Source organism: Balaenoptera physalus (assembly GCF_965194825.1).
Source record: "Balaenoptera physalus genome assembly, chromosome: 15".
Classification (NCBI taxonomy): domain Eukaryota; kingdom Metazoa; phylum Chordata; class Mammalia; order Artiodactyla; family Balaenopteridae; genus Balaenoptera; species Balaenoptera physalus.
Genome location: NC_138894.1, coordinates 58537904 through 58550723, shown reverse-complemented (window position 1 = coordinate 58550723; position 12820 = coordinate 58537904). Strand labels below are relative to the sequence as shown.

At 47.0% G+C, this 12820-nt stretch overlaps 1 protein-coding gene across 5 annotated transcripts in view; it reads left to right on the top strand.

Annotated features, from left to right (window-relative positions):
- The window catches only part of LOC309644222 (uncharacterized protein), a 175712-nt gene that overhangs the window by 59351 nt on the left and 103541 nt on the right, over nucleotides 1-12820 (top strand). For 4 of the 5 annotated variants that reach the window (XR_014254297.1, XR_014254299.1, XM_082427879.1 and 1 more), the window contains exon 1: nucleotides 2650-10865. The exons of the other annotated variant lie outside the window; for it this stretch is intronic. Coding sequence is in view for 2 of the 4 variants with exons in the window: in XM_082427879.1 (XP_082284005.1) it covers nucleotides 10768-10865 (98 nt within the window). In the remaining 2 variants the exon portion in view is untranslated. Of the gene's footprint in view, nucleotides 1-2649; nucleotides 10866-12820 lie in introns of those variants that run through there. 5 annotated transcript variants of the gene reach the window in all.

Here is a 12820-nt window from a genome sequence, read left to right as displayed (position 1 = left end):
ATGGAATCATACTGGGAGTTCCCTGGCAGTCCAGTGGTTAGGACACGGCGCTTTCACTGCCATGGCCCCGGGTTCAGTCCCTGGTAAGGGAACTAAGATCCCACAAGCCGCAACCTGTGCAGCATGGCAATAAAAAAAGGAATCACACTATGTGTGGCCTTCTGTGACTGGCTTCTTTCATTTGGAATAGTGTGTTTGAGGTTCATCCACATTATAGCTTGATTCAGTGCTTCATTCCTTTGTAAGTCTGAATAGTGTTCTGTTGTTTGGATGCACCACATTTTGTTTATCCATTCACCTGTTGAGGGACAGTTGGGCTGTTTCCACCTTTTGGCTGCTGTGAGTAGCTCCACTACAAACATTCAGGTACAAGTATTTGTTTGAACACCTGTTTTTAATTCTTTTGGGTATATGCCTAGGAGTGGAATTGCTGGGTCATATGGTATTCTATGTCTAACTTTTTGAGGAACGGCCAGACTCTGTCTCCACAGCAGCTGAACACAAATTCCTTTTTTATTGTCCTGCATGACTCAAGGAGACCAGCTGGATGCCAAGGCTGTGCCCTCACTGTCCCCAGGGCCTCCAGCAGGATGTTCCTCACTGGTTTGGAATTGTTCCTGGGCTGGTGACTGCAATGGTGCAATCCAACACCCAGGAATGATCACAGCTAAGGAGCCCCATCCCATTGCCCCTAAGGCCCCTAAGGCGCCGTGTCTCAGAACAGCCTTCCTCTTCCGCTGCTGGGAGAAGCACATCTGGGCAATGTCCCTCAGTCCATCTGTCCATGCTTTCTGCCTGGGCAGCCTCCCCCAGAGCAGTGCTGAGAGGTGGCAAGCTGGTTTGGGCTGAATTTCAGGTTGGGTCAAGGCTATAGGATGGTCTGTCTCTTCACAGACCCAGACCTTTGGGGCTGAGTTGGGCGAGGTAACAACTGCCCACCCATCATCATGGTGGGAATGCTGGCCTGGGTGACCGTGGAGAGAACTGAACCCAGGGTGTCAGAGGAGGTCATTGAGAGGACATGACTGCTAGCTGGACCCGGGCAGTCAGAGGCTCCTCACTCCCTCCTCTGTCCTTGGAATGTACATTCTGCCCACCGTTCCCACAGTGGGAACTTTTCCAAGGATGCAGCCTTGAGACAACAATGTGCTATTGAGACTAACTGAACCCAGTTAAAGCCTCTTTATAAACTTTTAAGATTTTGGTGGGCAAGTGCAGAGATCTACTCGTGTCTATTGCAAGACAAGCCTCGTGTGTAAGTTCCCTTGCTTATTAAACCTGCCACCCACCAATCTGGAGTGGTCTGCCTTTTTCTTTGGTTTCTCCTTGCCCCCGGTTTCGATTTCACCCAGGAAGCTCCCAAGTTCGTGAACCAACACAGAGCCTGGACACTGAGCTTTATCTGCCCCCCGCCCACTATGTGACCTTAAGCAAGTCCTTTTCTCTCTCTGGGTCTCAGCCTCTCAAGTGTCAAATGAGCGGGGTCAATTAAATGATCACACTGACTGTCTTGGGTCTGGGTGACTCCCACCCCGCCTGGCTCCCAAGTTTTCTCTTTCTCTCTGAATCTTCATAAAAGTCTAGGATTATTATTGCTAGGCAGCTGGCCAAAGTCACAGCAAAAATCCAGACCTCCTGTCCTGGTGCCTTGTCCCTGCCCTCTATGTGTGCGTATTGGTTTCCTGGAGGACATTTGTTCTTAGCGCCAGTGTTTTCCTGTGGCTGTTACTCTGCAAGCAGCAGTCCCCCTGCAGATGGTTGGTGAGGTGTGCTTCCCATAACTAGCCCCTAGTGAGGTCGGAACTCCCTGGGGCTGCGAGAGAAGGCAGCTCCCTTCTTAAGTGCTGAGCCCAGAGAGGGCAAGTCCAACCTCATCAACAGTGGCTTCTTAAGTGCCCCTGCCCATTCTCTGAGCAGTGTCTGGGGTGTCTCTCTGCTTGTCTGTCTCTCTTCCACACATAGACAAACAGCTGTCACGGACCCTGCCCTGCACATACCAAGTCTCCACTTGAAAATGCCTCTCTCTAATATTATTCTAGTTAAATGTTCACTCTGTTTTACAGCATGGATAAGTGTACTTGGCACACCAAAAAAAAAAAAAAAAAGCTATAATAGACTTAACTGTTTGTTTCTATTGCTATCATAATAGTAATATTATTATTATTGCCTAAATCTTATAAATCCCATAGATACGAATGACAGCTTCCTAATTGTAGTTGCAAGACTATTTTCAACGCCTAAATATTTTTGAGTTTCCGTACAGGAAATCTAATGCTCTTAAACTGGTCTTTTAAATATGACAAGATAGAAGCCAGTGCTTGGGCACCCTCTCTCTCTATGGGAAGGGGGCCAGAGTGTGGTCTGAGGAATGTTCTGTTCATATCATGAACCCCTGATTTTTCAAGAGCCAATAAGTTGTTTGCTTGAAGGATGGGTTTCGTGTGATTCCCGAGTCTTCATTGCCCCATCCCTTGATGTCCTCTCAAGGAGTAGAGGTTACAGAGGCTGTAGATGGGGTAAGGGTCCTTGACCACAGGCAGCAGCAAGGGGCCTTGGTAATGAAGGGAGGGGGAAGGTGGGCAAGGCCTTGGTAGAGATGGCCAGCACTGGGGCTTCTGCTCAATGCTGCGGATGTTGGCAATGGGATGCAGGCAATGGGATGCAGGTGATGGGTGAGGGCTGGGGTTGGCAGGGGGGTGGAGGGGTGACTAAATGACCCTTAGGCTGTTCCCCACCCTGAGATCCCAGGCTGGGTGAGAAAAGCTCTCTAGAACTGCAGCCCTTGAGGATTTTGTGCCACGTGGCTTCCTCCTGCTCTGGGAGGTGCTCTCAGGCTCCTGTCTCTCAAGCCATCTGCATCTCCCCAGGCAGGGCAGGCGATGTACTCTTCCCCACAGCAGGCAGCCCAGGACAGGCACACACTGTTTAAAAATGGACTCGCTCTTGATTGATTCATTGACTGTGGGTAGCAGTGCCAGGAGTGGACATGTGAGCTGCAGACCCCTTATCCTTATCCCTCTGGTCCATGGCCCTCTGCCACACATCAGAGCGGGATAGAGGCACAGAGGGGGTGAGGCTGTGTGTGTGTGGTTGTGATGGGGGGATGTTTGGGGACGTCCGTCCATCCATCAATCCAGTCAGATCAGTGCAGGCTTCTCCCTGGGCCCCTCCCTGCTCTCTGTCCCTCAGGCCATGGATAATACAGACTGGCAGGGCCAGTTGCATCTGTACTAAGGGGAAAGGGATGGCAGAGCCCATCAGCCCCTTTCTTCTCATTTCTCCAGCGAGCCAGGGGTCTCTGCCCACTGGAGAGCCCTCCAATCATGCCAACCAGGAGTCTGTGTCGCCATTTTGCCTGGGTGAAATAGACAGCTTCCTATGTGGTATGAATTAAGACGTGGAAAAGCCTCCAGTGCCGCCTGAAATACAGTTCTCTTTTGTGCCTGATCTCCTATCATTAGCAGTTCTCACCTTTAAGTTTTAATGGTTTAACTATTTATGGAAAGGGGAGAATGTTACACTTGAAGACCCCTCTCTTCTGCATTGTATTTCTCCTGTGAGAGAAGGGCCCTGGGGTGACACAAATCCCACTCCCCCACCAGGTCTGGAGCAGGCTGGGGGTGGAGGACCCTCAAGTCAGGTGGGTGTGTAGAAGACCAATGGTCTTAACTTCCCTATTTTACTGTGAGTGTCACAGCAGTGTCCGAAGGAGCGGACAGGCAGGGGCAAGGGGGAGGCTTGATGTGAGTGGCTGTTGAATTGAATTTCAATTCAACTCAGTCTGGCTGGCTTACTGAATCAATGTTGGGAAAACACAGCGCTCTCCTGGGAGGAGAGGTGTTTGGTATAAATAGAAGGTATTATCATTGTGAGGCAACTGGGGGATGTCACGTTGCTCAGTGCAGCTTAAGGCAGCTGTGAGAACCCCAGCTGTGGGCTGCAGGGCTGCCAGCCACCTGCTCTCATTTGCTTGTCCTCAGAGAAAGGGCCCTTCCTCCATTCGGAGCTCACCCTCAGGGTGACCTCAGCAAATCCAGAGCCCTCTCTGAGCCCTTTGCCCCTTCTCTGCTGGGCACATTGAGCCACCTCCATTCTCAGGGGGCATTTGATGGGGTCCTAACCATGCCCATGAACGGACGATAACAAGGGATTACCACTCTCCACTCAAACTCTGAGCAAGCATCGTGCCTTTCCCCACACACCACCGTACTCTTTATTTTTCTTATTTTTTTTAATCCTCAGGATTCTCTTTATTTTATTTAATTTTTAAGTTTTTATATTTTTGGCCGCACCGCGCGGCACATGGGATCTTACTTCCCCAACCAGGGATCCAACCAGCGCCCACTGCAGCAGAAGCGCGGAGTCCTAACCATTGGACAGCCAAGGAATTCCCGTGCTCTTTTTTTTTTTTTTTTAAGTAATTAATTTTATTTTTGGCTGTGTTGGTTCTTCATTGTTGTGTGTGAGCTTTCTCTAGCTGCGGCGAGCGGGGGCTACTCTTCGTTGAGGAGCACAGGTTCTAGGTGCACAGGCTTCAGTAGTTGTGGCTCGCGGGTTCTAGAGCACAGGCTCAGTAGTTGTGTCGCACGGGCTTAGTTGCTCCGTGGCGTGTGGGGTGTTCCTGGGCCAGGGCTCGAACCCGTGTCCCCTGCATTGGCAGGCGGATTCTTAACCACTGCTCCACCAAGGAAGCCCTCCTGCTCTTTATTTTTAAGCAGTTTTACTGAGATATAATCTACACACCATACAACTCACCCATTTAAATGTATAATTCAGTGATTTTAGTTTATTCACAGATATATACAGCCATCACCACAATTTTAGAACATTTTCATCACCCCAAAAAGAAACCCTGTACCCCTTAACTATCGCCCCCCATCACCCTGTCAACACCCCAAGCAGCAACTCTCCTTCCTATCTCTATAGATTTGCCTAATCTGGACATTTCATATAAATGGAGTCATATAATATGTGGTCTTTTGTGACTGGCTTCTTTTACCTAGCATAATGTTTTCAAGGTTCATCCATGTTGTGGTATGTGGTTCCTTTTTATGGCCAAATAATATTTCATTGTATGGATATATTATCTTTTGTTTATTAATTCATCAGTTGTTGGGCATTTGGGTTGTTTCTACCTTTTGGCTACTAAGTACATTTTTTGTGTGTGGACATATGTTTTCATTTCTCTTGAGAATATACCTAGAAGTGGAATTGTTAGATCATGTGGTACCTCTGTGTTTAATCATTTGAGGAAACCCACCTCGTTCTTAACAACAATTGTAAAGCAATTAATTGATTAGTTGGGGCCCTAGGCAATCATTCAACAAATACTTATTTAGCTCTTTCTGTATTCCAAGCACTCTTCTGAAAGTTGGGGAAACAGCAGTATGAATAGAGGTCAACCAGCTATGTAGCTTTACTGCTGTAAGGACTTTGGCTTTTATTTTAAATAGAATGCAAAGAACTTAAAGGTTTGTTTTTTCCCTCAAAAGGTTTATTGAAGTATAATTTACAAACACTAAACTGCACACATATGAAGTGTACAATTTCATGAGGTCTAACATGTGTATATGTCCATGAAACTATCAACACAGGACTGAACATTATCCCCCAAAGTTTCCTTGTGCCCCTTTATAATTTCTCCCTCCTGCCCCTCTCTCCCCACCTACCCCCAGGCTACCACTGATCAAACTACAAATTAGCAGCATTTTCTAGAATGAAACAGCTTGTGCTCTTTTAGTGTGGCTTCTTTCATTTGGCATAATTATTTTGAGGTTTAACTATATCGTTGCTTATATTAGTAGTTCATTCCTTTTTATTGCTGAGTAGTAGTCCATTATATGAATATAAAACAATTTGTTTCTCCATTCCCCAGTTAATGGACATTTGGGGTGTTTCCAGTTTGGAGCTATTACAAGTAAGCTGCTATGAACATTTGTGTACAAATCTTTGAATGGGCATATGCTTTGGTTTCTCCAGAGTAAATATTTACGAGTGGAATATTTAACTTATAAGAAACTAGCAAACCATTTTCTAAGTTGATTATAGCATTTTACATTCCCAACAGCAGTGTATGAGAGTTCCAGTTGCTCCACATCTTTTCAAACATTTGGTAGGGTCAGTCTTTTTAATTTTAGCCATTCCAATAGGTGTGTACTGGTATCTCATTGTGATTTTGACTTGCATTTCAAAATGACTAGTGTTGTTGAGCATCTTTTCATGTATTTGCCATCTGTATCCTCTTTGGAGGAGTGTCTGTTCAAATTTTTTGCCAAATTTTAAAAAATGGGTTGCTTATACTCTTATTATTGAATTTTGAGAGTTCATTATCTATACTGGATACAAGTCTTTATCAGATATATGATTCGCAAATATTTTCTCCCAATCTGTAGCTTATCTTTTCATTCTCTTAGCAGTATCTTTCAAATAGCAGAAATTCTTAATTTTTTTTTTAAAATAAATTTATTTATTTATTTATTTTTGGCTGCTTTGGGTCTTCATTGTTGTGTGTAGGCTTTCTCTAGTTGTGGCGAGCGGGGGCTACCCTTTGTTGTGGTGCACGGGCTTCTCACTATGGTAGCTTCTCTTGTTGCTGAGCACGGGCTCTAGGCCCATGGGCTTCAGTAGTTGTGGCTCGCGGGCTCTAGAGCACAGGCTCAGTAGTTGGGGCACACGGGCTTAGTTGCTCCACGGCACGTGGGATCTTCCCCGACCAGGGCTCGAACCCGTGTTCCCTGCATTGGCAGGCAGATTTTTAACCACTGCGCCACCAGGGAAGCCCAGAAATTCTTAATTTTGGTGAAGTCCAATGCATCAGTTTCTTTCTCTTTTGGTTCATACTTTTAGTGTTACATCAAGAAAACTTTGCCTAACCCAAGGCCACAAAGATTTTCTCCTATTTTCTTTTACAAGTTTTATAATTGGAGGCTTTACCTTTAAGTCTATGATCCATTTTGAATTAGTCTTTGTATATGGTGAGAGGTATGAAGTTCATTCCTTTGCATTTGGCTCTCCAGTTGTTCCAGCACCATTTGTTGAAAAGACTTTTCTTTCTCCTCTGTATTACCTTTGCACCTTTGCTGAAAAAACACTTGTCCTTTCTACCTGGGTCTATTTCTGGACTTTCTATTCTGTGCCATGGATCTATTTGTCTATCTTTATGTTCCTCCAGCTTTATTCTTCTTTTTCAAAGTGGTTTTGGTTACTCCATGTAAATTTTAGAACCAGGTTGTTGATTCTACAGAAGAGCCTTTTAGGATTTTGATTGGGATTTCATTGACTTCAGGGAACAATTTGGGGAGAATTGACATCTTAACAGTACTAAGTCTCATGAGCGGTGGCCACATGTGCTCATATCTTTGATTTGCTCTCAACAATGTTTTGTAGTAGTCAGTGTCCGGGTTTCTGCAGGGTAACTGTTTAACTGTGTTCCCACATATCTTAACATGGATTGGTCACCTACTAGGTGAGCTCCAGGTCTGTAGCAATAGACCTGGGGCCACGTGCTGGGAATATGGAGGTGGTGACGAACATATGGTATCGGCAACTGCCCACTTTCCCTGCCAGGGAGTGCCATATGGCTGCCACTTGGGGATTGACAAGCCTTTTCTGGCTACCATCTTGCAGAACTGCAAGACCAACCCAAGTGCCTTGGAGCTTCATGCCCAACCCAAACCTGGCACCCAAACCCACAGAAGCAGGATTGAGCCTCTCTTGAAGAAAGCCAGCTCCTTCCTCACCCTCAGCTTTGTGTGTATCCTTCCTGACTTGGGCTCATCATCTCGGATCTGCATATGTCCCTTGAATCATTTTCTTGGACACTACTACTCTCTAAGTTTTTCAAGGAAAACACCCACAGATGAGAAATAGGCAGACTGGTGCTATTGATGCCAGAAGCCAAGAAGTAGTGGTGTCAGGTGAGTCTGGAGCCCAGAAGAACTTCTGTGGATTCTTCCACTGGGCGTTTCTAAGATTGGTCAGTTCCCTCGCTCATGCCCCATCCATTTAACCTCGTACTGAGTTAAAGCCAGGCTGGTCTCCTTGCTCATCTCCAAATTATTTCTGCGTGGGGTGGGATAGATGTATCCCTTATGTCACTGTAGTCATCATACTGCTTGAGCATCATACTGCTCAGATGCTCAAGAACTATCCATGACTCCTCAGTGCCTTCAGAATAAGGTCCAATCTTCCTGGCCTAGTATTCAAGGAAGCCCAACATCTGGTCTTTCTCCACATGCCCCAAATACTCTGTTCCAGTCACACTAGTCTTCTCGCTGGCCTCAGATGCTCCCATCTATAAGCCTTTGCTTATTTATGCCCTGTCCTTCCCCTCCCCACTTACCTGTCCAAATCTCACCTCTCTAATCTCAAGTGGATTGATTCAAATCCCATTTTTCTATGAAATGCTACTAACAATTCCAGGTTTAATTAGGGGTTTTATTTTACAACTCGCTTTCACTTTGAGTAGTTTTATTTAAAACACTTAATTATTAACTAATAATAATTAATAAGAGCTTCCATTTAATGAGAGCCCTGGTATCTATGCCAGACACCACACACACGTCACACACACTTTTTTACATTTTTTGCTTGGTTTATAAATGTTTGTTTTCTTATAAAAATTTTTTCTGGCTTCCCTGGTGGCGCAGTGGTCAAGAATCTGCCTGCCAATGCAGGGGACACGGGTTCGAGCTCTGGTCTGGGAAGATCCCGCATGCTGTGGAGCAACTAAGCCTGTGTGCCACAACTACTGAGCCTGTGCTCTAGAGACCGTGTGCCACAACTACTGAAGCCCGTGTGCCTAGAGCCTGTGCTCCGCAACAAGAGAAGCCACCGCATTGAGAAGCCTGCGCACCGCAGCGAAGAGTAGCCCCCGCTCGCCGCAGCTAGAGAAAGCCCGAGCATAGCAGCGAAGACCCAACGCAGCCAAAAATAAATAAATAGATTTAAAAAAATATATTTTTTTTCAAACTCACACATCAGAAGTCTGGAATCCCAACAACCCTAGTTACAGATGGTGACATGGAGATTGAGAGAGCCTAAGTAACTTGCCCAAGTTCCACAGCAAGTGAGGGTTGTGGGTGAGATTGGAGCCCTGGCCTGTGTCCTTTCCACTCATGCGCACAGACTCCTATAGCCCTGGAGGACAGGCAGGCCTGAGAGCCTCATGTTACAGAGGAAGGGGACTGGAGGCCAAGAGTTTTTTCCCTTCAAGCCATGCAGGAAATCAGTGGGGACTTCCATATTTAAAAAAATTGTGATGAAGTACACATAACATAAAATTTACTATTTTAACCATTTGACAGTGGGCAATTCAGTGGCATTGAGTACACTTCCAAAGTTGTGCAGCCCACATCACCCTTTAGTTCCAACACATTTCATCACCCTGAAGGAAATCCCATACCTGTTGAGCAGTCACTCTCTCTTACCTCCTGCCCCCAGCCCCTCGTAACTGCTAATCTGCTTTCTGTCTATTTGCCTATTCTGAACATTATATACAAGTGGAATCATATGATTTGCAGCCTTTCACATGTAGCTTCCTGTTGCTGGGCCCTTTCCTTTAAATGCTGCCATTTGAGACATATTATCTGTGTTGTAGTTTAAAATCATGTGTCGAACGGTTGTATCAAAATGGTATGAGCCCTGACTGGTGATACACAGCCTGGAGCCCAGGTTTTCTGATCCCGAGTGGCCAGGAAGATGCACACCCCTGCCTGCCCTAGTGCTTTGAGTCTGGCCCACAGCCTCTCACTTCCTCTAATTCAGGAAGCCCCGCCTTCTTGCTTTTCTCCCAGACCCCACTCCCACCCCAAACACACAGCACCTGCCACAGAGCTGGGCTGCCTGAGCACACCCAGTGCTAGCTGAGCTGCCTGCAGCTAGCAGAGCGTCTGACCTCCTCTGGCACAAAGGGCCCAGCAGGCGCGGCCAGGGACCGCCTCCACGACCCCAGTCGTGGTCTCTGCTCAGTCTTCTGAGGTCAAGCCATCAGCATTAAGCGTGAGTACCTTCCCCCATGCCCTGTCCTTGTACCCTCTCCGAGGTTGTCAGCCCTGGACTGGGGTGTGCCCTGTGTGTGCAGCTGAAAGCAGCGCTCGCCAGCAGCTTGGATTTTCCTCCTCCTCGCTTGTGATTCCTCAACATGCACACGACAAGCACCAACGACAGAGGCGAAGACTGATTAATTCCAAGTCTGGGGCTGGCGCTGGTACAGACATGGCTAGATACACAAGTAAATGACCGCCGAGGTCTTCTGCTGACTCAGCACTTGGAGGAGCAGGTGATAAACGCTGGGGCCCTCTGGAGAGCTCTGCCTGCCCAGGCGTGATCTTCTCTTTCAGCTTTCCTACCTGGAAAGCAATTCCCAGCCACTCTTACCAATCTATCTGCTCACTGAGCCAGATGACATTTTGCTACGAGGCATTTTCTGCTCTCAAGGGACCTCCCTCATCAAGTCCAATTTCCTGTCCCTACCTCTGGCACCTGAATCCCACAGTAGAGGGTCTTTGGGATGGAGTAGAGTCTCTAACAGAGACTCTTTTTACTGCTCCTGGTCTTTACTGCTGCTGGTCTCTGATAGAGGCGGTGCCTGCCCAGGGCTGGCTGCGAGAGTGGTGAGATGTAATCTCCATTTACAAATAAAAACATCGTCCTTGATAGGCTGACACAGCTTCCACCCAAGTCTGCCAGCTTCCTCTTCAACCAGATTGCCCTCCCTAAGCCCTTCCTACATAGACATTTCAGAGCCACCTCCAACCCTCGGTATGAATGAGTTTATTCGGCCTTTCCCTGGGAGGGAGACAGAGATCGCAGGCCTGTTCTAGTTGCTGGGTTTCTGCATCTCCGGCTCTGGGTGCGGGTATGAGGTAAGTTCTTCTCCTACGTCCCACGTGCCTCTGTGTACCTGGAAGCAGGTATGCAGTGAACAGACACACTGCTTTTCCCCCTCTTGGGGAGCTGTAAGACTTTGCTTCATGCAGTCAGCACTGGTGTTGGTTTAAGGTGGTGCGTGACTTATGGATCCCAAGTGCTGTATGTGGCTGAGGTCTCCTGTGCCCCAGCCTGTTGTAAAGGTTTTCCTAGGCCTGGCCGGGCTGCTAGTGTATTTCCCCTCTTGCTGTCTTACCCCGAGTGTGACCTAACTGAGATTCAACAGTTTCTTTACTGGGCATTTCATTTGTTTCCAGTCGTTAGGCTGTTAGAAATGATGCTCCAAGGATCATCTTTGTGTCTGTCGTTGAAATGGCCTCAAAGGGAGACCGACAAAGATAGGAGGGATGCTCAGAATCCAGCTGGACTTAAATACATTCAAGGGGCGTGGCCCTGGGCTTCCCTGGTGGCGCAGTGGTTGAGAATCTGCCTGCCAATGCAGGGGACACGGGTTCGAGCCCTGGTCTGGGAAGGTCCCACATGCCGTGGAGCAACTGGGCCCATGAGCCACAACTACTGAGCCTGCGCGTCTGGAGCTTGTGCTCTGCAGCAAGAGAGGCCGCGATAGTGAGAGGCCTGTGCACAGCAATGAAGAGTGGCCCCCACTTTCCTCAACTGGAGAAAGCCCTCGCACAGAAACGAAGACCCAACACAGCTAAAAATAAATAAATAAATAAATAAATAAATACATTAAAAAAAAAAAAAAAGAGGCGTGGCCCTGCCAGACCGGAAGAGCATGAAAAGAATTCAGAATAGCATTAAGCAGTCAAGAGACAAGTTGCAATGGAGTGCAGAAGGAATGGGGGTGGGAGGAGGGCGAGGTGAGGTTTGCAAACTCAGACCAATCTTGATAATCAGGGAAGGTGTCATCCAGGGCGCAGGCTGTGAGACCACCCCATTTGGAGGGAGTGGACTGGGAATCGTCAAGTTTAAGCAGAGCTACAATATAATTGGGCTCAAATTATCCCTGTTGTCATGAGAAAAATGTCCTTACGTGTCTATTGCTCCAGATCTCATGCCCCAACCGAAAATGTAGTGTATGGATGGGTAACTCTGGCCTAGCAAGAAAGTCACCCCAATTTGCTTAGAATGGTAACCCTGATTCCCTTGAAATGATAAAATTATTGTTCCCTTAGCAAGTTAGAGTTTTTCACCCAGAGAAGGCTTAGAATTAAGTATGAACATGAAAAAGTAAATAAAAATCCTGGTATTGTTAGTTTTTTTATTATTAAATTTAGGAATAATCTATGTATATTTGGTTTTTAAAGTGTTTGTCTAGAGTAACTGATAGATTAGCCCCTTGAGTCCATCTTTCCCTGCCTCTCCCACACAGTGGATTAAAACAATGACAGTCATAATTTTGCTCTCTTCAGTCAGGCAAAATTGGGGCCTGCCCAATTTCAAAGGGAAGAGAGATAAAGCGCCACTTCTTCGTGGAGAGTGGTGTGATTCTGGAAGGGCCTGTGGGAACGGAAATATTGCTGTGGATCTCCACAGCTACCCAGCTTGTCTGGACAGTCCCTTTGAAGCCCTTTAGGTTTTCAGTGGTCGTTTCCTCAAGGTCCCTTTAGCCTCCACCTGGCACCCAGTCCCAGTGGCCCATTTGGGGGCTGTATTATGGTAGCATCCTACTTCCAGGTCCCTCAATCTGTATCAGGTATCTATTGCTGCACAGGAAACCATCCCCAAATGTGGTACCTTAAAATAACGACAACACTCATTTTTCTCATGAATCTTCAATTTGGGGCAGGACTTGGTGGGAATAGCTCATCTCTTTTTCATTCCGTTCAGCTGAAGCAGCTGGAAGGCTGGGGCCTGGCATCTTCTGGAGGCTTACTCACCCAAATGTCTGGCGATCCATCCCAGCTGCAGTTAGGCTGAGACCAACAAA